The sequence below is a fragment of the Varroa destructor genome, unplaced genomic scaffold, assembly GCF_002443255.2.
Source record: "Varroa destructor unplaced genomic scaffold, Vdes_3.0 BEIS01000001.1, whole genome shotgun sequence".
Classification (NCBI taxonomy): Eukaryota; Metazoa; Arthropoda; class Arachnida; order Mesostigmata; family Varroidae; genus Varroa; species Varroa destructor.
The window spans coordinates 17292895-17317479 of NW_019211454.1; the positions used below are offsets into that span (position 1 = coordinate 17292895).

At 41.6% G+C, this 24585-nt stretch overlaps 1 protein-coding gene and 1 long non-coding RNA gene across 9 annotated transcripts in view; one reads left to right on the forward strand and one right to left on the reverse strand.

The window, feature by feature from the left end:
• Positions 1-22289, reverse strand: LOC147758325 (uncharacterized). Of its 5 annotated transcripts, none has more exons than XR_015322514.1 (6): positions 21698-22289; positions 16524-16627; positions 13407-16049; positions 12652-12854; positions 4647-5314; positions 1-395 (listed from the first exon to the last, which is right to left on the reverse strand). It is a non-coding gene; the product is annotated as an uncharacterized LOC147758325 (long non-coding RNA). The 5 variants fall into 5 exon arrangements; XR_015322513.1 differs by having other exon boundaries at positions 20563-22289; XR_015322509.1 differs by having other exon boundaries at positions 17259-22289.
• The window catches only part of Rcd6 (Reduction in Cnn dots 6), an 18896-nt gene continuing 3267 nt past the window's right edge, over positions 8957-24585 (forward strand). For 2 of the 4 annotated variants that reach the window (XM_022787688.2, XM_086981990.1), the window contains exons 1-8: positions 10636-10809; positions 14358-14412; positions 14832-14876; positions 15959-16047; positions 16509-16604; positions 23059-23205; positions 23408-23583; positions 24297-24528. In XM_022787688.2, the coding sequence (XP_022643423.1) occupies positions 10636-10809; positions 14358-14412; positions 14832-14876; positions 15959-16047; positions 16509-16604; positions 23059-23205; positions 23408-23583; positions 24297-24528 (1014 nt within the window). Of the gene's footprint in view, positions 9103-10635; positions 10810-14357; positions 14413-14831; positions 14877-15958; positions 16048-16508; positions 16605-23058; positions 23206-23407; positions 23584-24296; positions 24529-24585 lie in introns of those variants that run through there. The other 2 variants (XM_086981995.1, XM_022787690.2) reach the window with 2 other exon arrangements.

Here is a 24585-nt window from a genome sequence, read left to right on the forward strand (position 1 = left end):
AAAGAGTGCTTATATAATATTAATATATATATATATATATATATATATATATATGTTGTACCGAGAAATTTATAGGAGAATATCCTTCGCGACGCTAGTTCGTGCCAAAACGCTGCCCATTTTAGTTTTCGATAGCACTCCCCTATTTGCGTTGTCTCCGAATAAAGCCAATTCAAGCACAGTATTACACACGAGTTCAAGCACACATCTATGTACATATATATCTAAACAGTATATAGGACCTATTGTAAATGGCAGCAGGGTAAAAATTCGAGACTTACCGTTTCGAACGCGATGACTTGGCTTGCCCCGATTCCCTACAGTTCTACCGCGAAATAATGTAGAGTTCGCCCTTTATGATGTACAGATTAGGTCAATGCGTTCCTTTCAAGGTCCTGTGAAACAATTTTTTAGAGCAATCTTTTTAAATGTGCAAACAAAGGATATAGAGCCATGCCCTACATAGTTCACACGCACTCCAGCTTGCCACTACATAGTGGGTATAAGTGAGATAGCGGTAGCAAGCCGGCCAACAACGTTCAAATTCTGCTTTAATCTGACACAATTCCAATAGATAACGTAGTAAAAGAGTCGGCTGGGGAACGAAGTGATTACGATTCTCAGCTATTGTCTACATCGAGTCCACTCAGTCTATCCTTCTTGAATGGGTTTATCAGTTAACAAAGGAAACAAACCCCGCAATGGGTAAACCTTGCATCGATTTGTGGGGCATACGTACAGCATATGATTATAGTTATTGTTATATTATTTACTATGCGATATTAACGAAGCTCAGTGGTCGATTTTTGTCCGTTTCGACAGTACTTCGCTGGGGCTGATAAGCCCCTCGTTCCTTGTTAAACTTAGGGATACGCGATGAGGTGTTCTGGAGTAAAAATCTGGCATGGACCCACTTTTTCATACTGAAAAGGATAAGTTACCTAAAGCAATATGTATTCTTCTGCTTTTTGCGGACGTAAAATAAAATTCGAAAAATTGTCAACTGACTTATTAAGCCATCACGTGATCAAATCCTGATAATATCAGTAAATACCTGCATAAACTAAGTAAGAACGACTTGTCAAGCTCCGAACTCGGCTAAGTTTGTCCTGCATATCGACAAGTTCGACTATCTTTTTTAGAATTATGCTACGTTAGGTTTCCCTCTAATTAGCTAATAGTAAGCATGACAACGGCAAGGAAACGCTCGGCGTATAGAAGGTAGATTCCCTCGAGCATTACTTTAAACTTCCCGGTCCTGAGCCCATCTACGATTCTGATCTTATTCGTTTCCCATTTATGATATAACACCCACAAGTGAAGCTCGTGTATGTTTCGTCTTTGCTCATATTGTTTCGTGTTTCAACCGTTAATATTTCCTCTATTTCTCTTTCATATACGTATGAACCGACATATGCTCACACTCGACAAATACAATCATGTTTACCTTACTCCGTAGGCAAGTATGATTCTACACCCATAAACCGGCATGCGTAGTTACCCACAGATGGATATGTATCGACCCTGAATTACTTGTCAGCCACCTATTTCCAGCCGCAGCTCTAGAGTATTAACAGACAACACAGCTGATCCCCGTCGTCGGCCCAGTCATCACGCACATCGACATCGGACTGGTGCCATCGCATCGTTGATGAATCAGACAAGCTAATCTGTCTTTTTGTCGCCGTCAACTGCGTTTATCCCTGTCATTACGTCCCTGTATCGGCTCCAGACCATGTGTTCCAGTGGGAAAACGGGTCAGACTCATGGCGGCAACACAAGCCACCACTGAATGAATGACATTGAAATACTTCTGGGGTTCTGATGTTCCGACAGACGGGGAGAGTTCCGCAGCTGTGGCCGGAATCGCTGCGGCGCTCCCAATTACTGCGAATGCTCGTCAACGACTACTACTGCTCCTACTATGACGATTACAACAGCTTCCACCGCCACAGTGCTTATGGCAAATGCCCCGCTTTCTGCTTATGCGCGCGAAACGGCCGACCCTCTGCAGGTTTTTTCTGGGTTTCGCCGTTCTCTGCTGTGGCTGTATTCGATTGTCTGTTTCGGTAGCGGTCGCCGCTGCTGACTGCGATGATGACATTGCCGTGCCTTTTTTATGATTTCTATTTGTAATAGAGCTATTGTTCTCTTGTGATGATTTGATGAGAGAGCGCGGACCGACCCAATCAAGTGAATGGCGAGCACCACATGAATTTTGTTCGTAGTGGAGATGGCTCAACGATGTGCGATGACGGCCTGTAGCCAGGCAACTCTACGTTTCGGGGCTTGGCGATCCTATTTGGGTGGACGGTCTGCAGAGATCCAGTGCCTGACACATTGCCAGGCCTTCAAAAAAATAACACTGAAAAAAATTTGTATGCCTCTCATTGAACCATCTGCCGTAACGAAACAGGGTCTAGTTCGCAGTGATGATTACGTGCGCGCCATCTCTGTTTCTGTAACAGATCAGGGATCACCCTCAACTGTGGCATACGTTTATTGTTGCGATATATAGCACCTGATTATGGATGAGGTACGAAGCAAAAAATAGGATTCAAATCAATACGGCTGTATGGAGATAGGATAAATGGAAAAGAACGATAGGAAATAGGCATAGGCGAATTTTATGGAATCATTAGAGGAAGTAATCCCCATCAAGCAAACCTGACAAAAAAACCGCCTACTTTTGCAGTTATGACGGCAGACGACCGTTCATTAGCAGAGTGGCCGTAAAGAAATTTCAACAAGATGTCAGGAAATTCAACGAGACTGACGTGCTCTGCTTCAGTTTAAAAAGGATCAGATCATCAACAGTAGAACTTTCGATTGCTTCGGAGCTAGCTGTCTCGTCTGCCAATACTAATGGCAATCATAGAAAAAAGACTACAGTAACAATGAATTAAGTTACAGATAAGTCTGCAAATATTTTTCAAAACCGCAATAAGAAAACCGTCGTTACCGGGCTAAGTTTTGAAGTCGATGCGTGTCGTTGGGTTGACGTCTCTTGAGTAACGTATGTTCCTTTACGCAAATGGAAACATCTATTAGAATGGTAAAATATAGTATTGTGCGGTTGCTTGATGACAGAAATCGGTACGTTCAAAGTTTTGCTTAGGGCCTGAAGGGCTTCGTTCTCCCACCATGAAAACGTGACTACCATTTCCCTTTCTATGTAACAGATACAATTTCTGGAAACACGCTAGGTGAACTTAGAAGGATTTTTGACTACTTTCTGGCTATAATACTACCAGTGAACAATGAGGTAGTGATTTCATTTGGTGTTAATATGGCGTCCGTGAAGTACGTGAGCGACACAAATCGTTTTTAATATGTTCCTGGATCGGCTGATTTACCGGAAGCAATGACATGCTTGTCGATATTTTTCTATAACATACGTTTTATAGCTTTTGATTTTTTTAGCATTATTGAAGAAAGCGTTTAATAACATAAGTCGTCTCTCTTCCGTTCTTGGATACGTTAATAAAGGCTATTTGTTATAATTTAATAAAATTTCAACCGAAACACTCAGAAATAAAAATATGGTACCGATACAGATACTATATATATATACGTATATGTATGTATATATATATATAAAATTGCAGCGAAAACGTTACAGATGTCTAAATGGTTATTGCTCGTAATATTAGATAAAAGTCGAAAATAATTTCCTAGTGATAAATTTAAAGAAGGACTGAACCCTCACTAATATGCTTTTCTGCTAATAAACTAAGCAAAACGTACCACACCAAGGTAACTTGAACGATGACCTACGGAAAATGCCGCTACGAAACGAGGCTTTGGGATTCACTCGATGCAAAATCCACACAACTATGTAATGGTTTAGTGTAATAACAACAAATATAATTAGTGCTGTCGCCATCAACGCCTTCTTAAAAATATTCCAACGGCTCAATCAAGCCGTTCTAAGAATAGTTCATCAAAATGGCTACTTATCGTACCATTCTTATGTATATTAGAACAGCGGAGCTATTGTTCTGGAGAAGAAACATATACAACAAAATCTGGATCATTTCGAACATATTTGTGATATGGAAGGGAATCTTTTGAATAATTTTCTGGTATACAGCGTACCCCCTGGTGGAAGCCACTGGTTAGGGGGCTCTTTAAATTGGGACATGATCCCGATAGCTGTCATTTTGACACGAAAAGACTGCGAAGATCACTCTGGCGCAGTAGCATTTGAAATTAGGGGCATCTCTCATAGCTATATGTAAGTTATCCGTTATAGCTAGTCTAGTAAGGCAATTTTTTAGGGTAGCGCTCTTCTCCGCTTAGATCAAATGCCATTTGTCACCGTACTGAACCTCACGATCGGAAGTGTCTCAATCGATTTTTAATCGCAGACTCATCTTGCCCGCTTAATTTGCTTGGCAATCATCAGGGACTTCGAAGAATTATACGGTAACACCACTCTGCGGGAAAGCAGTTTTAAAAGCAAAATCATTTGAAAAGCGGACTTCTGATCAATGCAGTGAGTACCCACTAGGAAACTATTACACGTCCCCTTTATATAGCCGCTACTGTCGATTCTTTTACGTCTAACAAGCACGAAACTGCTATTATGTAATCACCATTTGTAGTAACAACAATAGGCAGCCTGTGCCGATCTTTCTACATACCTCAGATGGTTGCGTTTTGTTGTACATTGACTTTCGACGTCCAACATTCGTCTAACGCTTCCGAAGAAACAAAAGCGAGCGGCTCGCTACGTTGAACCTGCCGTTATTTTTCAAGCGTCACGCAGATTAGTCCATTTCGACCTATAAAATATCCATGGCTGTACGCAGGATACATCTCGATTTACTGGGCATATCTCAGGCAGTTCGATAAACATGATGTCCGTGCGACCTTACCCTGAGCTAATTCAGGCTGCGTTCGGAACTGACGATGATAATTACGGGTCCTTTGAGTCATTTGCCTCGGACGCGCTGTCATCACAGCACGTTAAGGGCGGCTCAAGCGCGGGCCGCAAACAAGAGCTGATGTTTGCTTACTAATCGTTAACACCGTTTGACCTTTACGAGAAACATTTTAACGCCCGCAATAATGCTTAATTTTTTAACTGGCTGACGGCGAGTCTGCCAAGGCGCCGGATGAGATCAGTCACTCTGGCGCAGAGTCCTCGCGACACTGGGTACTGTTGTTTCTCTTGCTATTGCTACTCTAAACGAATTCATTATAGTGACTGGTGAAATGGTTACATTCGTTCGATTGTAGTTCTGGTCGGGGGTCATGAGCGTCCCCACATCGCGATGCTATCTATAATACGTCGGCGGTACTGCTGTCACTGAAAAAGTTAAACAGTAATGCTATCTTTATGGTCTCTTCTTTTGATTGAAACATACGTGCAGCGTTATGTGCAGCATTGCACTACACTACAGGCTAAAGTTTATCTCTTCGATGTTGTTTTCGATCTAGCAATAATCATTAGTAATAGCATTCGCACAAATTGCTGAAACTATTTCTCAAAACTTCTTAACTTAGTTGCGAAGGAAACTCCTGATAGACGCAAACGCGTTAGTTTATTTTATTAGCTACTTGTTTATAAACAAATTGGTTTATTTCTATATGGTCACATTTGCATAATTCTGCTTCGGAAAGTGCCCTATTTGGGAACAGAAGCTGAATTTTGAGAGTTTCCCTAAAAAATTAAATGACATGACACTCTCTACAGGCGACTGTAGATCACCCGGAAGTCAAAAAACTTCAAACGATTACTTATGTCGGATACAGAGCAAAGATCAGAGCTAGATGCAGTTTTAAGCGGACGACGAAACAATTATCGTTGTCCACATAACAAGCTATGCGTGTATGTCCTATTTGATGTTGTACAAGCGGAATCGTGCACATACATTTTCGGCCATTTGGATGCGGACAGAAGGCGCCATCATTAAGATTTACGGCATGACCTGAAAGTATGGCCTTTTTTTTGTAGTCCGCAGTGGCCTATCAGCAGTAAAGGGAAAAGAGAATACTCAACGTTCAACATCGCGTAGTTTATACCTTCCGGAGCATACAGGTACTTCAGATATGTATATACATATATATATATATATATATATATATCAGGCATCATGTTCAATTGTTCTATCCCAGCCAAAAACCAACAGATCTTCTCGTGGTTAGAAACTTTAACGAGATAAAAAAGAAACCATATAACTGTGAAATACTAGTATGCGCAACTGATACGAAAAAAACGTGAACTAGTAAAAGCTAGCCGTCTTTGCGAACTTGCACACGTTGTCAAGTTACCTTTCGACAGAAGATACATCTATCTTGCACAGGATCATTGTTTCATGGCAGTGTTTAAACTACGGTAGTAACCTGTTTTACACTCCTCGGTGCCTCTGCGTAGCATTCAGAGTGATAATTAGCGATAAGCATTTGCCAAGGTCTTGCTCAATGTTATACACAGTGTAGCCCCTGATACGGACGTGCATGTATGGTGAGCACGTAAAATGCTACGTAAGACAGGCGACCACGAGGGCATTCGAGCATCTGGTCAGTCCGTCGATTCTTCCGGCGATATTTCGTTATGTTGTCTACCATAGGGACATGTGTTTTTGCCGACAAAGTTCAGCGAATCTTCATGAATGACGCGTATGGTTACGATTTTATTGAACAAACTTCTGTTAGAAAGCAGACATGGACCCCATTAAAACCCTTCATTTTCCTTCAGTTCAAATCTAATGCACGGACATCAATGATGCACAGTATCTCGATTGTGTCGTTCGCTAAGATAGCGGTCATGGTTATAACTGTATTTGGCCACTTATTTCCGTGCCGTAATGAATGTATACGTACGCAGAGTGGGACATCTAATTGAAATAATGGCAAAATGGGGCATTTTCAGCTATTTTAAAGTGTGTGCCTGTCTATCTTTCGGCGGCAGCTTTTGCAATAATTTCCTACATGTGCATACAGGTACAAATGCGCATAAACTATACCACAGTTGTTCCTTCCCGATTCGGGCGATTTGCGCACCCGATCCGGAAATGGGACGTGGTGCGTTTGTTCATTAAAATAGCTTCCATTTATTGTAATGGCCTAGCGCCGTGATCAGACATAAGACTGAGTCAAAAGTCTATATTCTGTTCTGATCGCTACCGTCTGTAGAGAACGCTTAGCGTATCATATACTTCAGTTGTTTCTAGAAAAAGCGATTGAATCGCTGAACAGTTTTTGTACTTTTACAGCAAAGGCGTAATCTACATACCTGTATGCTTTCACTACGTGGCCAAGACGTACAAATAAAATAAATAATAATTCTATTATTTGTCTACGTATGGATAGGTGTGTTTATCTTGCTGTTATTAGAACGATATGGCATAAAAGCAAAAAAAAATGGCGCCAAATAGAACGTTTCTTATTCTAGTCTGTATAAATACATTGTCTGCAAAGAAGCTCAAGCTAATTGAGTCAATGTAGTAGACTAAGGATTTTTTTCTGGGCTCGATTAACTCAATGTTCGTTAGTACAAAGACATTTTCCAAAATGGAAACACGTATCATATATGCAAAATATGCAGGTGGCTTTGTTTGGGGCCCTGGTTGACGGGGCAAATATGGAGGTAAGCCAGACAAACCATTTTGACGAAGAGACGAGTAAATTATGTCTTAATTAAACAGAATTCTACGCAGCCACTTAGCCCATTATACATAAGGTTATTTCAATCTACTTAGGAAGAACAGCTTATGTCATATTATTAAAGCAGTAATTTAATATAATTATACATGTATTCAAAGCCAATTGGTTCGTACCTTAGAAGATCTGGCACGCTGGTCATGAAAATGTCGCAAATAATTACGTTTTCATACCACTTAGACGTTAACATGATCGTTTCAAAGACCTATTAAAATAAAAGGTAACACATGCCATACTGGCCAATGGTATTATAGGTCCCATAGGCGATTAAGCCATTTGTACAATGAGCTAGTTCTGTGCAGTGGCATTCTCTATCCTTATCCCCTTGGTAATTTGCCCATCGATTTGTCGTTGGCCCGTCGTGTGGCCTGTTCAAGATAACGCCTTGTCTCTCCTTTTATTCAATAGACGCGCCTATCACGACAACGAACAAGCGTTCAACGGCTGGTTGTTCCACGAGACGTTCTCATAACCGAACGCTGCCATAGGTCGCCGAGCATCCTATTGCTCATCTCAGTCGAGCAGCAATATATACTATTACGACGACCGCAGGCGAAGTCATCTATTGCAAACGATGATCGGCATCTGCAACACCTGTTTGGCCGTCACCGGCTTTGGCGGAATAGTTGCAGTTGCGACAATGTCATCCCACGAATGACTCCCACCTAATCCCGCTTAAGGGCGTCGATAATATCGATTCAACAGCGACATAAATAAGATGAACCGGCAGTACCGAGCGAACGGGCTTACCACAACGTCCCCCGACGGAAGGTTATTTGTCGACTAGCGAAAGCCCACATTTTCGCGGACTAGTGTAGTCTATCATGAATGTGTGACGAACACACGCGTATTATCACCGCGTAAAGTAGACAAACGCACGGCTGACGGAGGATCACCAAGGATATGAGCAATAAAAGAGAGGATCATTAAGAACTACAAGCAGTGCGAAGACGATACAGAACCCCGATTTACGCCTTGAAGAACCCTGCGCTGCTCCAGCGGCACCGTATCATATTTTACGCCACCACAACAGCATTTCCGATACTGCATAATGACGGCAACCATCACGATAAGACTACACATGCACCGTGTCATAACTCTAGTGAATCTTCAGCTTCATGCACAATAAAATCTCTTACGAGAGGACGAGAAGGACGCGGCTGGTGCCGCCGCAGCCGCCGTCCTAAGCACTTTTACTTAGATACATGCATAAACACAGACACACATGCACACGTGATAAACGGCCGCCGAATTAGCGATCACTACTACCCCCACACCAGCGCCACGTACAGTACATGCAATGAAACACGTCGGGCGCAAATCTACCCATCACGCGTCCAGGTTTCGAGTCGTAACAATAACTATCGTCGCCCGCACTTGCCCACCCAAAGATGATGCCCACCCAAACCCGCGACGTCAGCGAGTAAAAAGGTAAAGAAAGAAAAATGAAGAGTGGAGTTACTCGTAAGTACAAGTCTGCGCATACCAATGTCACGCGAAGTCATGATTATTGTCGCGTAGCGTTAGCACCGGCCAAATGCTCACGATATCTGTTATGTAGAAGACTGGCTATTATAACAACGACGCACGCGTACAACGAGCATGGCACAACAGCGTAAATCGATACAAGCGTATTACGTACGTAATTCAAAGAGCTACGCATAGCAAATAGTCACGCTACATCAGGAGCCCCAATTGGCAAGTTAAAGTGCCACCACTACTACCAGCAGGTCCGATGTGTGCGTGAAGTGTAAGCTTTGTTCTGGTTGTTATTGTCGTTACTGTTGTCGATTGTTCTGAATTATTGGAGAAAAATCGCATCCGTCACCGCCGCAGCAGACGACTTCCTGTAGCATCCACTGACAGCGAGGTCTAAAAAGGAGCTGGAAGAAGCAGACTGCGCGCGGCGTACACACGTCGATATTTTGTACAGATATTCAACGAACGATGGCGCTAGGCGCAGTACGCGAGAGCGCGCCGTAGACATTCTGTGTACGCGATATTCCTGCTTCAACGAGTGTCGATTTTGTCTGGAGATCGCTACAGGTGCGCATATTGTGGATATGAACTCGGACAAGGCTCGTCATTGGGCTTAATGGCTAGGAGTGCGTTAAAGCGGCGTTGAGCGGGTGGCGTACGCCGCTGCCCTAAGACTGTCAGCTTTGTCGACTCGTCCTGATTCGCCCCGATCCGCATCCGTGCTCACGAAATTGCCAAATCAGCGAGCAGATTAGAATAACAGTTCTTTGTAGACGTGCGAAACAGATCCAAAATATAGCAGGGCCTGCCGGTAATCGCCTGTAAGAGAGGGTCAATTGTCCGTGTGCAGGTCATCATCTACCAACTCTCAGATCTGGTGATTCTTGGATTTGCTTGTTTGTGGCGCCGTGTGCTCGAAACTTGAAGATGTTTAAACGTTTAGCACGAACGTCCTCAGTTACGTAAAAGTTGACAGCTTGTTAGATTCAGAAGCCACAGGTGCATTCGCATAGGCTAGCGCAATAGCGCAGCGGAGCCTTTATAATATATGAAAAGTTAGTCCGGTACTAGCAGCGGAGCAAACGAAGTTGACAGCAGTGTCCTTAACAATTAACTTGCTTGCGCAACGGGAGCGTCAAATGTGGAAAATAAGAAGTGGAACTTGTAATGGATACGGATGTGAGCAAATCCGGGGTTGCGTGCGTACTCAAAGAATGGCTGCTGTGAGTGCAGGATAACGGTGCCATATCCTGAGCTGGAGTGATCAATTTATTGTATCGAGGCCACTTTTTACACAACTGAGTATAGGTGAAGGTTATTGGAAGCCATTTCCAGGCATGGTAAAAGTCTGCTTGTTGTAGTCGTTGTGAGTCTCTGATACTGAACACTTGAGTCAGTGTTGAAAAAGATTTGGAAGCGGTTGAAAGAGCTAAGATCTGTGAATCGCATAAGCAGAAGAAGAAGTCACACGTAAGATCGTTCACGATGCATCTTTCTGTATACCGCGATGCTTTGCGAGCAGCAGGACTTAGGCCGGCAATTAAAGCCTGGTGGAAGGATCGCCAAGTTCGATTAGCTTTCTTCAAAAGCGAATACGTCGATAAAATTGGAGAAATGTACACGCAGAACCCTTTTATACTGGCCTACATAGCGACACCGGTTAGTCTATTAGAGTAGGATAATCTTAGTTGACTAAGAATGGCTGTAATAATAAACATTGCAGTAATGGCATTAATAATTGGTAAAAGCAACAATTTGATTACTGAGTGTATCGACGTTGATCATTGTTCTAGTTATTAAGCGGTCGCAATGCTGAAGGGTTCTGGCTCGGGTCCCGCGGCGGGACATCGGTCCACGTGAAGCTTTAAGCTTGACGTTTTGAAATTATCAAATGAAGTAAAATCTTTTTAGACCTTTTTTTAAAAACTATTTTTAGTCATCTAATATGTCAGATAAAATTATGGCACGCAGGTGCCTTATCCTTTTCATGATATGAGACGGCTGGGCCTTAGCGCGATACAGAGTGTAGCTACCTAGGCTTGTTTTAAAACTACTTTGACGTCATCTTAACCGTACGTAATATCAACTTCGAAATGAAGTAACGGTTGCCCTAAAGGCTCAGTTCTGTTCAAGGTCCAACTCTGAAATAAGTTACAGTAATTTTCTAGTAATAAGGCCGAATTACTTAGGTACTAAAGAAAGTATTTCTTAAAAAATTGCTTTTTTTTTTTTAAATTTAGAGTACGTAAAGTTAGGTTATTGCAAAGTTACGTGCTATCAAGTGTATTTTTTTTTCATTAATGTTATAGCGTCATTCTGCTTGGTGCAATTCACTATAATTTAAGGCGCTCGAATTTAAATCATTGTCATCATGAGAAAGCTGATATTATACATGTAAATACACGAATCTATAATTTTTTGAACTATTTTTATGAAGTTTCGTCCGCTCGGCCTTTGTCGCCAATATTAAATCGCGTAAGGCATGAAGATGAGTATATTGAAGAGCTTACGGAATATCAATAAACCCTCTTCAGCGAGGATTTTTAAATGTGTTCTTTGACTGAACCGCATTTTCTTTATATAGACATGTTCTATATCCTAAAGAACCATTTTGAAGGTATCAGAGGCAGCCAAAGCCACTTATTTGCGATAAAATGTTGTTTCTCATTAATCTTATAGTGTTATAGAGATGCGGTGTTTACTCCGCAAATGTTGTTCGCAGTTGTTCAATGAAAATGTCTACGATCAACGGTAACACTGGAAAGCCGTAATGGTTTGGAATATAGAACGGCTAAAATGTAGCATAGTCTATGATTTAGAATTTGATTGGTATTTGTTGTCAATGTTTGCTTAGTACGATTTAACAATTTTATATATATATATATATATATATATATATATATATATATGATATATATCCGTTGAACGGCCTCCATTTTATTTCATGCTATATCTATAGTAACTGATTACCCCACAGAACGCAATGGCATACCACGGTGGTCCAGCTTCAACGCCATTACCATAGACTACTCAATAACATGGAATACGTAGTAAGAGAAGCTTTTGGTCATCGACCATAAAATTTCGAACGGCGAGACATCGACGCCAGATGCTTTATATGGCAACGATTCTTTTCGGCGTATTTGAATTAGAGTAAGAGTGTCTTGTTAATGGCCTGCTTACGAGTAAGGCGGTAGCGAAATTCGTATCAAAGGGCAGGTCCTAACAACTGTGCTCATTTCTGACAGGTAGACCTGCACCCGTAGAAAATTCTATGAAGGACTCATCTTCGAGAATACTAATTTTCATATTAGAGACAAAAGAGAAAGTATTCTGAAAATAAATGTTTCAAATCTTACGTTAGGTACTAGCGTTAAGCGCTGCTTGGAACCGCTAGCACAAACAAAGTATGGCTATGTCCTCTTCCCAACCTAGATTGCCATGTGTTCCTTGAAAAATAGTTTACAGACATTAATCATGCAATGCTGCTGTTTGGGATACCTTTGCCGTTGAAACAGATAGGAGGGCCGAATAGGTGGGATACAGGCGCCATAGAGTGACAGCGCGCGTGCAGATGCCTGAAATTTCACTTACTCATATATACAGTTACTGTCAAGTGGTAGCGCACGGGACCACGTGTTTGCCTGTTGAAGTTCAGGTCACGTGGTGGTCTGAAGTAATGTCTAACGGTTAAAATACCGGGCCTAAAACACAAAAATATTAAACATTTGACTATTAAAGACTGTCGGTTTAAACATCAACTCAGGAAACGCTGAGGAGAGACATTTTCCAAGTTGTTTAGAACAAATAACAGATTATTAAACGGAAATCGCACAGGAATACTTGTTTGAAGAGAGATTATTAATGAAAGAAGGTGACACAGACGGTGAGCACTGCCGAAATCGTAAGAGAAATAACGGATTATACATTCAGTGTAGTATAACAAGTTGGAGTTGTGAAGTTTTAACGTCAATTAACGAGATTTCGCCAGTAACAATCAGATGGCAAGGGATGGTTGTAGTCGTTTGGGCCGGTTCTCGCCCGAAACCTCGCTCGTCTTCACTCCTAGGAAAAACTGCGGAAATAACAGTGTCGAATGATGTTTCAATATTTGATGGCTTCAACATCATAAAACACTTCCGCTCAAGGCTTTCGCTTTGGTCACCTTGGTGAATAAACATTTGGGTCAACAAATATTCATCTGTTGGGATCTGTAGTTTTAACCGATCGAACCGATTTTCGAAGTTCCGCAGTACCTGATAGTCCGATAGATGACTTTTTCGAATCAACAAATGGTCCGGTGTCCAACGAGAAGCTGACAATGGGTTGCTGAAAGCAAATTGTAAAGATACGGATCTTTAGAGGTAAGAGCACGTAAAGCAAACTTTTTGAAACAGGTACGATTTGGCACCGGATACGAAATACAGGTTTTTACGGCTAATATGCAATGATAGGCTAACATAATCGGTAGGTTTGTCGAGTGTGCGTCAAAAAGAAAAAGGAGTTCGTTACTATCGAAGAATGTGTAAGCTTCCAGTGTCTTCAGCAAGCATTTACGCGCTACGTTGCCTGTCTGCTATTCCTACTTTGCATCTTATTGGTTGTTAGATTAGGCTAGTATGATCTGTACAATATTTTATTAATCATCATATTCCTATAGGAAGTATTTGCTGAATTGTAGGTTAACGTTTTGGCAGATCAGAAATCACCAGAAGCGGTAATGACTTACGGATCTGTCTGTAACGATCAGGCCCCGCCACGCCCTCGACCTGAGCCATATTTGTATTCAATACCATGTACTGATGAGTAAAGCATAGAACTCAGACGCGATGTCTGCTTCAATCATGATGTATGCTTGTTGAGGTTAGGATGTACACGAATATTAAATTGGACAACAGTGATGCCTGTGGCTGCGTTCGAGCCCATCCATAGATACATACAAGCAGTTGAGGTTATGAAAAAAGCCATTAAATAGCTAAATAATTACGAAATATTCTATCTAACGAAATGCTACGAGCCACTTGAATGCGTTAGCAAGGCATTAATATCCTGCTAATGAAAATAGAATTTTTATATATACGATAACTATATATATATACATATATATAGAGTGTGACAGTTTTAGTCGAGTAAAAAATCAGTATACATGTTGACTTAGGCAGAATTTCTTACTTTGATTCCTTGTTTTTTTTTTAATTAAAATTCAGGTGGTGTACTTCAGTGCGTTCGTCATGGAGCTGTGGTGGCTGGTTGAAGCAGATAGTAAGTGCGCTATCTATGGCCTTTTTCTTTGCAAAGGAAGAAAACGGTAGGAAAAAATCTTTCCGTTTTTTTTCTCAGCTGTTGAAAACAACGACGTGTCTTCAAGTGGAAATTGCTATTGCAATCCCGTCTAGTTAACATATACATTGCAATACTAGGCTTATTTATATACGTATAGATGACAAGCTTTAAGAAGATATTATATACGAGGATTATACGTAAAAGTATTATATTTAGAAACACTGGTCTTGCCGCAACAGAAAGAAAACTCGTTCAAAAGGCGCTGATAAGTCTTCTAAATCTTCTGTGCGTTGTCGATCAGTTGTATTTGAACGACCTATTTTCGCAGTTATGGAAAAACACTGGTCTATAGCTCTGTATTGGCAGTAGATAGCATGCATGTGTGATATGCATTTCAGTGGCCCAAGTACCCGAGATTCATAACTGGTACCAACAACATGGAGGTAAGAAACAAACAATCACGTCAAGGGAAAAAGATTAAGTAAAAAAGATAAACATAAAATAACATTTTGCAAAACATCTCTCACTTTGTCTCATTCGCTTTGCCATTTCCTACGATCCCCTTCTAAAGCCCCTTCGAAGTGTCCTACCTAAAACTGTTACTTAATTAACTAGTAACTGCTTTTGTAATCAGCTGTCAACTAGAATTGGAAATAGCTACAGATAATGACAATGATAACGATAAACGCACTTCGAAGGATCGTTGTCTGTGTAAGACTCAACCTGTTGCCATTGAATGGGTTAGTGGACAACACTTTTTTATTATAGAAGAGGAAAAAAAAACAAGCCAAATCTGTAATTTAAAGACACTGTATGGATAAAGGAACGACCAGAATCTTTGTCGTCATTTGTTCGACGTATTTGTTACCGTATAAGTGGTCTTCAACCAGTTTAGATGTGACGTAGAACAGCGATCTGATAATAAATAGGTCACGTTCATAGGGCCGCTTTCCTTAATCCAATACAGAACCGCATTACACAATGGTTAACATACATTTTTTACTCTCCGGTGGATAGAACTGTAATTATCTTCTCCAACGTCCTGTAAAAGCGTGCACGATTTGACAAGTCATAAATATCGTCTATGTCATGATGATGTCACGGTAGTGAAGACGTTCCCGTTTCGTGACCAACAACAACAACGATGATCGACATTTACGAATAAGATGAATCACGTATCTACCCCTATTACTTGAAGTAGTTTAGACCTAGAATAATCATATGAGAACCAAGTAAAGCGCTTGAACTTGAGAGAAAAGCTGTTCTTGAAAAAAAGTTCTTTTTCATGAATTATCAGTTGTTATCCTTCGTTTCTTATTCGAAGCTCAAGTACGTTCATCGCTACTTCAAAGTAAAAACAATCATCTTCACACACACACACAGACACACACAGTAAAGCTTGCGTAGCACTAGACGCAACTTTTCCTCACAACGTAATATTATATACTACTACATAACGTAAATATTCTGCTATGCGTAGGATCACTACGTCTATAATAATGTGGTCTATATGCGTTTTTCACAGTTCTGCTACCGGCCCCCGCGTATCTCCTGGCGTCGATCTACTTCATCACGTTTCTCGTTTCACTTTTTCTACTCTCCGGATTGTTTCTGGTCTGAAAACGATCACCGATCAGGCATTGAAATAGCAGCGTTTAGAAAGCTGAACACTATTATCGTTTAATCCACATAGAAAGTTGCACCATTGGTCAAGTTTGAGTAAACGTAGCCTTCCTTATGAACACAAACTTACTATAAATAATCAACATACAAGTTATTTCGTGTCAATCAATTACCTGAAGCAAATAAAATACGACGACACAATGTGACACACACATTAGATCATACAGGGATCGTATAATTGACCACTTTTGTTCGATTTTTCGAAACGCAAACGCTAGTTACCGTCGTTGAAGTACAAACATTGAAAATAACATGATTTTTTTTTATTGCCTCGCCATGCTTAAGACCGCTATTTATTTTCCCACTTTATTTTATAACACTAACATATTGTTTTTGGTCTGCATACGCTACGTCGCTCGTTTACCATCACGAATCGGCAACCCCGAATTCAGCGCAAGTCAACGTACCTCCTGGCCTGGTTGTTTGTCCTTGTCATTTTCTTCTTTCCGGAGTGCGGCCTCAGTCTGTTCATGAGCCTCAAATACTGGGTAAGCGCGTTGTCACTGCAAATCTGTAGGTTTCGTAGAATAATCGCTATAAAATTATATAAAGTAGATCTACTAATTAGCGATTCTACTAAAGAACGATTTCTTAACCACTGCGAACTATCGCAATCTGCCGCTGAAGGGGCACTAAGAAGTAAACGGATAAATATTAGTTATTATATTGTTTTCATTACAACTCTTGATTGGAATTGAGTTGGAAGCGGTTATAGAAGGTTCCGGTCGAGCCTGTCCTACAGATATCAGCTTTCGTACTACTCAATAGGTACAACCTATTGTATTTCTAGAAATGGTAGAGGAAGTTGATTGATAGAAAAAAGAGTGCGCAAATTTTTATGATTGGGCAAGTTTGGGTTTCGCATAAAGTGGTCTGACCGACGACGCACTCCTCAGATACTGCAGCCCCCAAGAGGCTTGAGTACGAAGCTTATCGCTTTGGATATGTATATATATATGTATATATATATATATATATATTTTTTTTTTAAGGATACTTAAAAATCATGCAGTCTGATTTATTGTTATTAATATTATCCTTGTCATCATGACAAATAATAAGGTTTTAAAATAAAGACGTAGAACGTTTCAAATGTGTTTCTTCGACTTTACACTAGCAAAATAAACGCTTCGGTCACTTACACAGATTGATGATTATCAAGTTAACGGTTTAACACAGTCTGGCCTCCTTGGACCCATACATAATAGCGGCTATCAATTAGTAATTGTGATGATCGGACAAATCAGCTTGACTGCCTGATACAAGTCCAAGGCCACTACAATTAAACTATTAGATAGTACTTCTAACACTGAATTCACCTGCGCCCGATTACTTTTACCGTACCGTCATACGTATACATGTATATATGACAACTGAAGGCAATGGAGACCACGTTCTACTTTCCTGTTACTCTGCTACTGCGTCTCGGTTCGCCTTGAGATTTGTCCGAAGTACCTAAGCCATACAGTTATATTGTTACATAGTTATTTTTCCATTTGAAGCCAAAGAAAATCCATCCACTAAGAACATAGGCCGCCTTCCGTTCTAGTTGCTGTAAGTGCAACCCCCTTGCGCTCCACCGCCGAAGCAGATATTGCCCGCCCCGACGCTGTTGTTAACGACGATATGATTCTATCACACAAATCAGATTTCTGCTGCTGCTGCTGCTGTCTCCTTAACAACGCGTCTATCTTGGCAGCATCATTCGATGAGAGTACCCGCTTCGAATTTGTCAGTTACTGCGCGACAATCATCATTTAACCCTTCACCCAACTGAACAAAGAATGTCCCAGCAGTTCAGTATACGATAATCGATCGTTGTTCGAGGTTACGTCGAAGTAATAGCTGAAAGTGGTTCCAGCAGCCGATAACGATTGAATAATCGACCAACGCTAACGCCAACCTCGCCGATGGCTGTTGTTGTGAAGATAATCACTGGCGAGGAAGACGGTTGCTGAGCAAACATATCTACCGAGACGCGCCTGGGCTGAACACCCCAACTATATCAACGCTCAAGAAATGCGGACAGACGTAAACAGAGAAATCCGCCTCTGTATAGGTCGAAAGGCTGGGGCTCCGTAGCGGCGCTGGCAATGCACCTCAAGCCGTCGAATTATTGAAATGACATAGAGCTTGAATAGAAACGCAATACATTGAAGAGGCGGAACAGATCTGGAATAGTTGGTGCGCTTTGTAAGCAACCGATGATCGACGGTTCTCAAAGGGCTGATAAGATTCGAGATCTTTAGGACGATGAGTAGGGGACGTATCCAGAACGGTACCGGTTGATGGATAGGAAAGGAAAATTTCTGGTAGAAGGCAAATTATTATAGCGATTCTTTCAAAAGTCGTCATATATCTATTCCTGATAAGCAAACCTTCATTACAGAAATAACTAACCAGTGCTTTTTCCCAGTTGTGTAGAAAAGAAGAGGTATTCAACTCCGAACGAGTAAAATCGTTGATATAATTGTTTTTTTCTTTTAAAAATTCCCTTTTACTTTGGGTAACGTTACTGATCCAAAAGCAAAAAGTCTTCTCTCACAAACGTCCACGTTGCTGACTGTTCAGTTCAGCTGTGATTACCCTCACTTCGAACTGATATCGCCAGTCTCTTATCTCGAACTACGCGATTTTCATCACCACAGAGACACACACAGGTGGGAGTTGAGATATTTTATCAAGCGCAATCTCGTTAATTAAACAGTCGGCCTAACAGCTTTGCTCGAAACCTGTATAATCGTATAACAAAAACCGCCAGCGACCGATCTCGTGAAGAAAAACAACTGCCCAAGACGCCTTAGTTGCAAAACCTCCGGATAATTATCATAGATTATCCCTTTGGCGGATAGATTGGTTCATAAGGATTATCGCTGTTCACTGCCCGATTTTGAAATGATAGTTACCCGTAAACAGGCCAGCCCCTGCCATTCACAGAAAAATTGGCCCGCCCAAGAAATGCCTCTGATAGAATGAAGTCAAAAATAACGATCGTACAATTTTAATCAATATCCTGCGATGAGCGCTTGTCCTTTAAAATGTTTGGTCAAACGCGAACATGTTTCTAACAGCACAGCATCAAAGCCCAGAGACGTGAAGAAGAAACGCCACCGTCGACAAGAAGCCCCGCATTGCTACTATCCAGCGGTCATCAACAGAGGCTTTTTGCAAACGATGTGGGAGCCGATACTTACTGTAGCCTTTGCCAAGCATATTCGTGGGTCTGTCTTTGCATGTGTATATATTCCTTACCGGGGGAGATTTATGAAGGTACCGGCAGTGTCACTTTGCGACGGTGCCATTCATAGCTTCGGCCCCTTAAGTTGAGCAAGACAATCGATGCTGGTTCATTATCGTAAACGAGTGTGGTCCTTAATGAGTTATTGCTGATCATTATTGAACTGGGTCGGCTGTTTCGACGACTGGGCTTAAGTTAGCTAGTAAGCAAAATAAGTTCACTGGAAATACGAGCTTTTGAACAAAACATGTGACCGACTGAAGTAGCACCAAAAATGCTCGAAAATTGAAGATACGCGCTATCCTGTATTTTGATATATCCTGTATTTTAATATAATAATAATAATAATAACAATGGACAATGGATTAGGTGTCATTGCGTAGTCGAAGCTATTACGTTGATAGACCTAATGACTAAAAAAAAAAAAAAAAAAGAGGATAAACTAATACGACTCTACCATGATCAAGCATGTTTTTAACTGCTCAACGCAGCTTCCTCAAGCGAGATATCGCTCGTCACTTGTAGGGCCCATTTCAGTCATTGTTTTGTTAACTTTTGAACAGAAAGTAAGCACTCTCAATAATGATGTTATCCGTCTATGCTCAACAACTTTCATCGCCATAGCGAACGATGTCGCACGCCGTAGCCAACGAAATAACGGATTTTGTTCAAGGCCAGACAGATAAACTACCAATATCTAATATATATACGCATATCATCCCTATGGAAATGCTAGCAGATTACCCTATACCTTGTTAGACTCAAAGCTATATCGTTATAGCGGCCATTCTATTTCGTATCAACACGAGGGAATTCGTAGGGTAAAGGTGACAACATCAACAACAAATCGTTACGATGTTGTCAATAAAACTATTGCCTGCTACGTCAAACGCAGATGGCACTCGTTGACTGAATCTATTTAAGATATCACTCAGTAAAGTGATTCTTCGCGTCCCGTTTATAAGCACTACGACTGACCAAAAACAACTGGAATTTGTAAAATACGGGGCTCGACGACACCCACAGCATGAACGTCTATGTGAGTTTCGCTGTATGATCTTTTCTATGCAAGAAATACAATGAATTGTCATCCGATTAGCGGAAAAAGCTGTTGCATAGACTTCTTCGTGAATATTTATTACTATTATTGTTATTAGGTATTGTTGGCGTTCGGCCGCAATGTGGGTCATAGACCCTGCCAATATTACCATGGTCACTGGTCGCTATTTCACTATCGTCGTTGCCACCATTAGCACCGGAGTGATCGTCCATTCACAATTACAAATGCTGTCCAGTTGTTTCCTCGTCAAAGCTGGCAGCGATTCCGAAAGCGCGACTCATTTTGGAGCATATTAGCTGTTAGCATCGTTCTTCTTGTTTTCGTTGGCTGGGTCACAACTCGAAATGAGGTGTACACGGCGGCGGGATTCGCGATACTGGTCTACCGGAGTTTTGAATCAGTGCTCTGAGACTCCCGCAGCCTCCCGCGTAATCCTGTAGACCCCCCACCTATTCGTTTGCATACAAAAGCAACAACTTAGCGCAGCATCTCCACTGAATGGAAAATAGGGATTTCATCTATGCGACAACTGACGCACGACCACTGCACGCTATTAGCATCCTCTCAGTCGGCGGGTTCCGTTCATCCGACTGAGAACTGCTTGTATTTGGCGATTATGATAATGCCGACACCGTTGCGGTGACGGTGGCAACGATCTCAGATTATCACAGTAGTACGTATCATCTCTCGCCCTGCCGTAACGTGCTTAGCGCTCGAGGAGCAGCGCGCCACCTGGTAGGTGGGAGCACGCATCCGCACGCCACTATCTGTACCCCGGTGGACGGACAAGGAAATTTACCCAAGCGAGACGGCCATGCCAAAGTCGAAGCTGACGACAAGGTTTTGCCGCCGATGGCCGACGCACCAGCATCTTACTTAGACCCTTGCTATGGGGAAGTACTTGTAACGTGGACCACTTATATGGCCGTCTATTGTGAGAAGGAAACGAAAGACAAACACATAAAGAAACACTCAAGCAAAGCGATGCCACTGGCGTAAATGTATTGACAATCAGGCTATAGATCCGCTCTTATCGCTATCACTGCAGTATCGGTCTGTGGTATTCTAGCTCATACCGCTTGGTACTGCTCGCAAAATGTTCCCTTACTAGCGTCACTCCGCAGAGCCGTGTCCACTGCTGGACTTATTGTCGAAGTCCGCATCAAATAATGGTGTTGCCTCGTACCTATGCTTTCATTACGCCAGATCAATACAAAATGGTGCATTCGGAAACTAGATGAATGGGCCGAACGATTGGGAAATGCATAGAACAAAGCTCTCACCTCTGCAACAGTTGTAGTGGTAGTAGTTGTTAGAATTGATTGTTCCCAACGCGGTTGTCATTGCACTATCTGACCTGTCTGAGCGCTAAGAGCAACACGGATCAGCCACCCGCTATTACGACGAACCATTCATCGTACGCGTTGTTTACTATTATTACGTCTCAAAGGGCTATCGATCCTGGCCAAACGGCCACCGAAGGTGGTCAAGTGGAAACATCGATGCGGCTGCAGCTGTAAGACAACTGCGGGCAGATGGACCCAAGAACCGAACTTGGGATAACATCGCTCCGTACAATAGACACTTGATAGAATCGTTGTATCGCGACTCGATGAGCAGAGTGGACGTCGAAACCGCGGTGATTCAACTTAAGGATAAAAACAATTCGAGCAGAAGCGACATGTTCGGACAGTTCAGGAAACTTAGTTCAGAATAGAAGATTACCTAATGCGCGATTCAGTGGCTCCGAGAGGAAGGAAATTAGATGTTGATCATTGCTTATGCCAGTGGTGTAGCGCTTGTAAATGAATGGGCAGGCAATTCGTAAGTCTGTACCAATAAAAAACCCTGTGTCCGTTTTGTTCCGGGTGTAGCTTCTAGCGAAGGAGTTCCTGGGAATCTGAGATCGACGTTTCTGTCGGGTTACGGGTAAATATTTGTGAACGCGCTATATTCCAATGATAATAATAATTATGAGGTACTATCTAATTTGCAAAATTGTCTGGCACGACAAGATCCCGAGCGTGCTGACTACACCATCCCGCTGCAGATTTTGGCCCGCAGTTAACACGGACACGGATACCATATCTTAAGCTGTCCAAAGTGTATTTAATAGGTTGATCGTTGCGGGTGTTTTATCTCCTACTTAGGTTTTCTGCATCTCTCGTAGTCATTTCTCCTAAGTCATATAGTATTATTACATCCTTATCAGAGTCGCCGAATATATATATATATGTTGGGCCCGTATACTATATACGTTCTGTATGACAAAATATGTTGTTTTCAAGTGAGTTTTTAGCCATCGTTTCGTTATGTTAACACTGTGCTTCTATGGGCCGAAAGCAAAAAGTAGCACAAGAACAACTCGTACCTTCTATCTACACGTTTACCAATATTCTGTACCTGGTCCATATGTTCCATTGTTACCTTGTATAAACGGCCAACTAATCATGACAAAATGATGGTTCAGTCCTCTTTTCTACAGAGGCGTTTTTTCAAATTTTTTTTTTCTCTATTCATGGCTCTTAAACACGATTAGTCGAACTAATACGGTTGGAAAATTCACTAACTTTCGCGAAACTTGTGGTACAAAAGCCGTTGTTCCGTCTATATTCTAACAGTGTTCATTATCTTATAATTACAGAATTTGAATTCGCGCGGCGTTGCCGAGCTTTCGTTCTACTGCACACGGCTAGCCATTAATGCTCTCTGTATCATTTGCATTCAGTCGCTGTATACGCAGTGGCGACAGGAGAAGTCTGTCATGAAACGTCTAGAAGACATGAACATTGTAAGCGAAGACTCAGTAAGATTTATAAAAATAATAATCAATTGATGTTTATTATGACCCGTAAACGTTTCAGTCAATCAACGCTGAAGAAATTTTGTCGCGATCAGTCGAATCGTGCATACGTGCTATCCGCATGCGTAGGTCGGTCGAGGTGAATTAAACTGAAAATTGCCTATTGTTAATAATGCGATACATTCGTTAGATGCCTTCGTCAATTTCCCCTGTGATGGTTGCTAAGGAGCCGTTGACCCATAATGGAATGATAACCCAGTCGCACCGAGGTTGGTCGGTATCTTCTGCCCCACGAATAACACCACTGCGAACAATGTTTGCCGATTCCGAGCCCACTTTTCTTGGCTCTCCGGTCGGCTTGTCCAGGTGGGTGGCGTTTACTGACGCTCTCACTGTTGTTGACTACAACAACCTTGATACGCCCTGAGTTTTTTTTCTCGCCCTCTAATAAAATGAGTCTTAAAACTCGTTCGTTGCTTTGAAAAAATCACAATATTCTGTCAATTTTATCAGTCTATGAAATGTGGCAACGTCTGATAGCTCCATATCTAATCCAATAACATTTTGAATATGATCTATATTGAGTACTACAGATTTACATAGAACGACTATGTAAGAAACACATCCACTCATGTGAATGTGTAGACTGCTTAAACTTCTGTTTATTTTTTACTTATTTTTGATGGTGTTTGCTTATACCCGCACGTCTATTTGCAATAACGAGTCAGTGTGTCGGCAAGCGGCTAAAAGCCAATCCAATTTGTATATTGATAAAGTGTGTGTGTGTGTGTGTGTGTATTTCTAGTACTATTAGATTGTTTGCCTTAAAGGTAACTCTAGTTTACCTATCTGAACATTACTGAAGAGTCGCTCTGAAGCTTGCGTTGCTTCTCTAGATTGAAAATAGACGGCGTTGGCAGTTCCTGCAGAAACAAAACGTGGAATCGATCAGCTTATCTCAGGGTTTCCGTTGTCATAACAAACCATCCTGTCTGAGAACGACAGTGCTGATAATTGCATGCTTCTTACGTGCTATTTCCTTGCTATATTTCCATATTCGGGTATGATCGCTCGATAAGGAGCGCGTCAATGGTTCGTCGTAGTCACTCGTCTGTGTCATCTTCGATTCACTCAGCAATTGGAGTATCGCCATTTCAACCCCAGCCTTCGCCAATTTCTACTAAACAGAAAAATGGAGATCCAGACTTTTTCTGTAATCCTGACATACATTTTCAGTCTTTACCGAGATCAGAATTCGATGTGAAACTTTTCCGACAAGTGAGAAAACCGCTTGCTAGGACATTTTCAGAGGTAGGTTCCGATTCCTACGTTTCCTCGATCCGGCAGTTCATTCCCTTTATATATTAT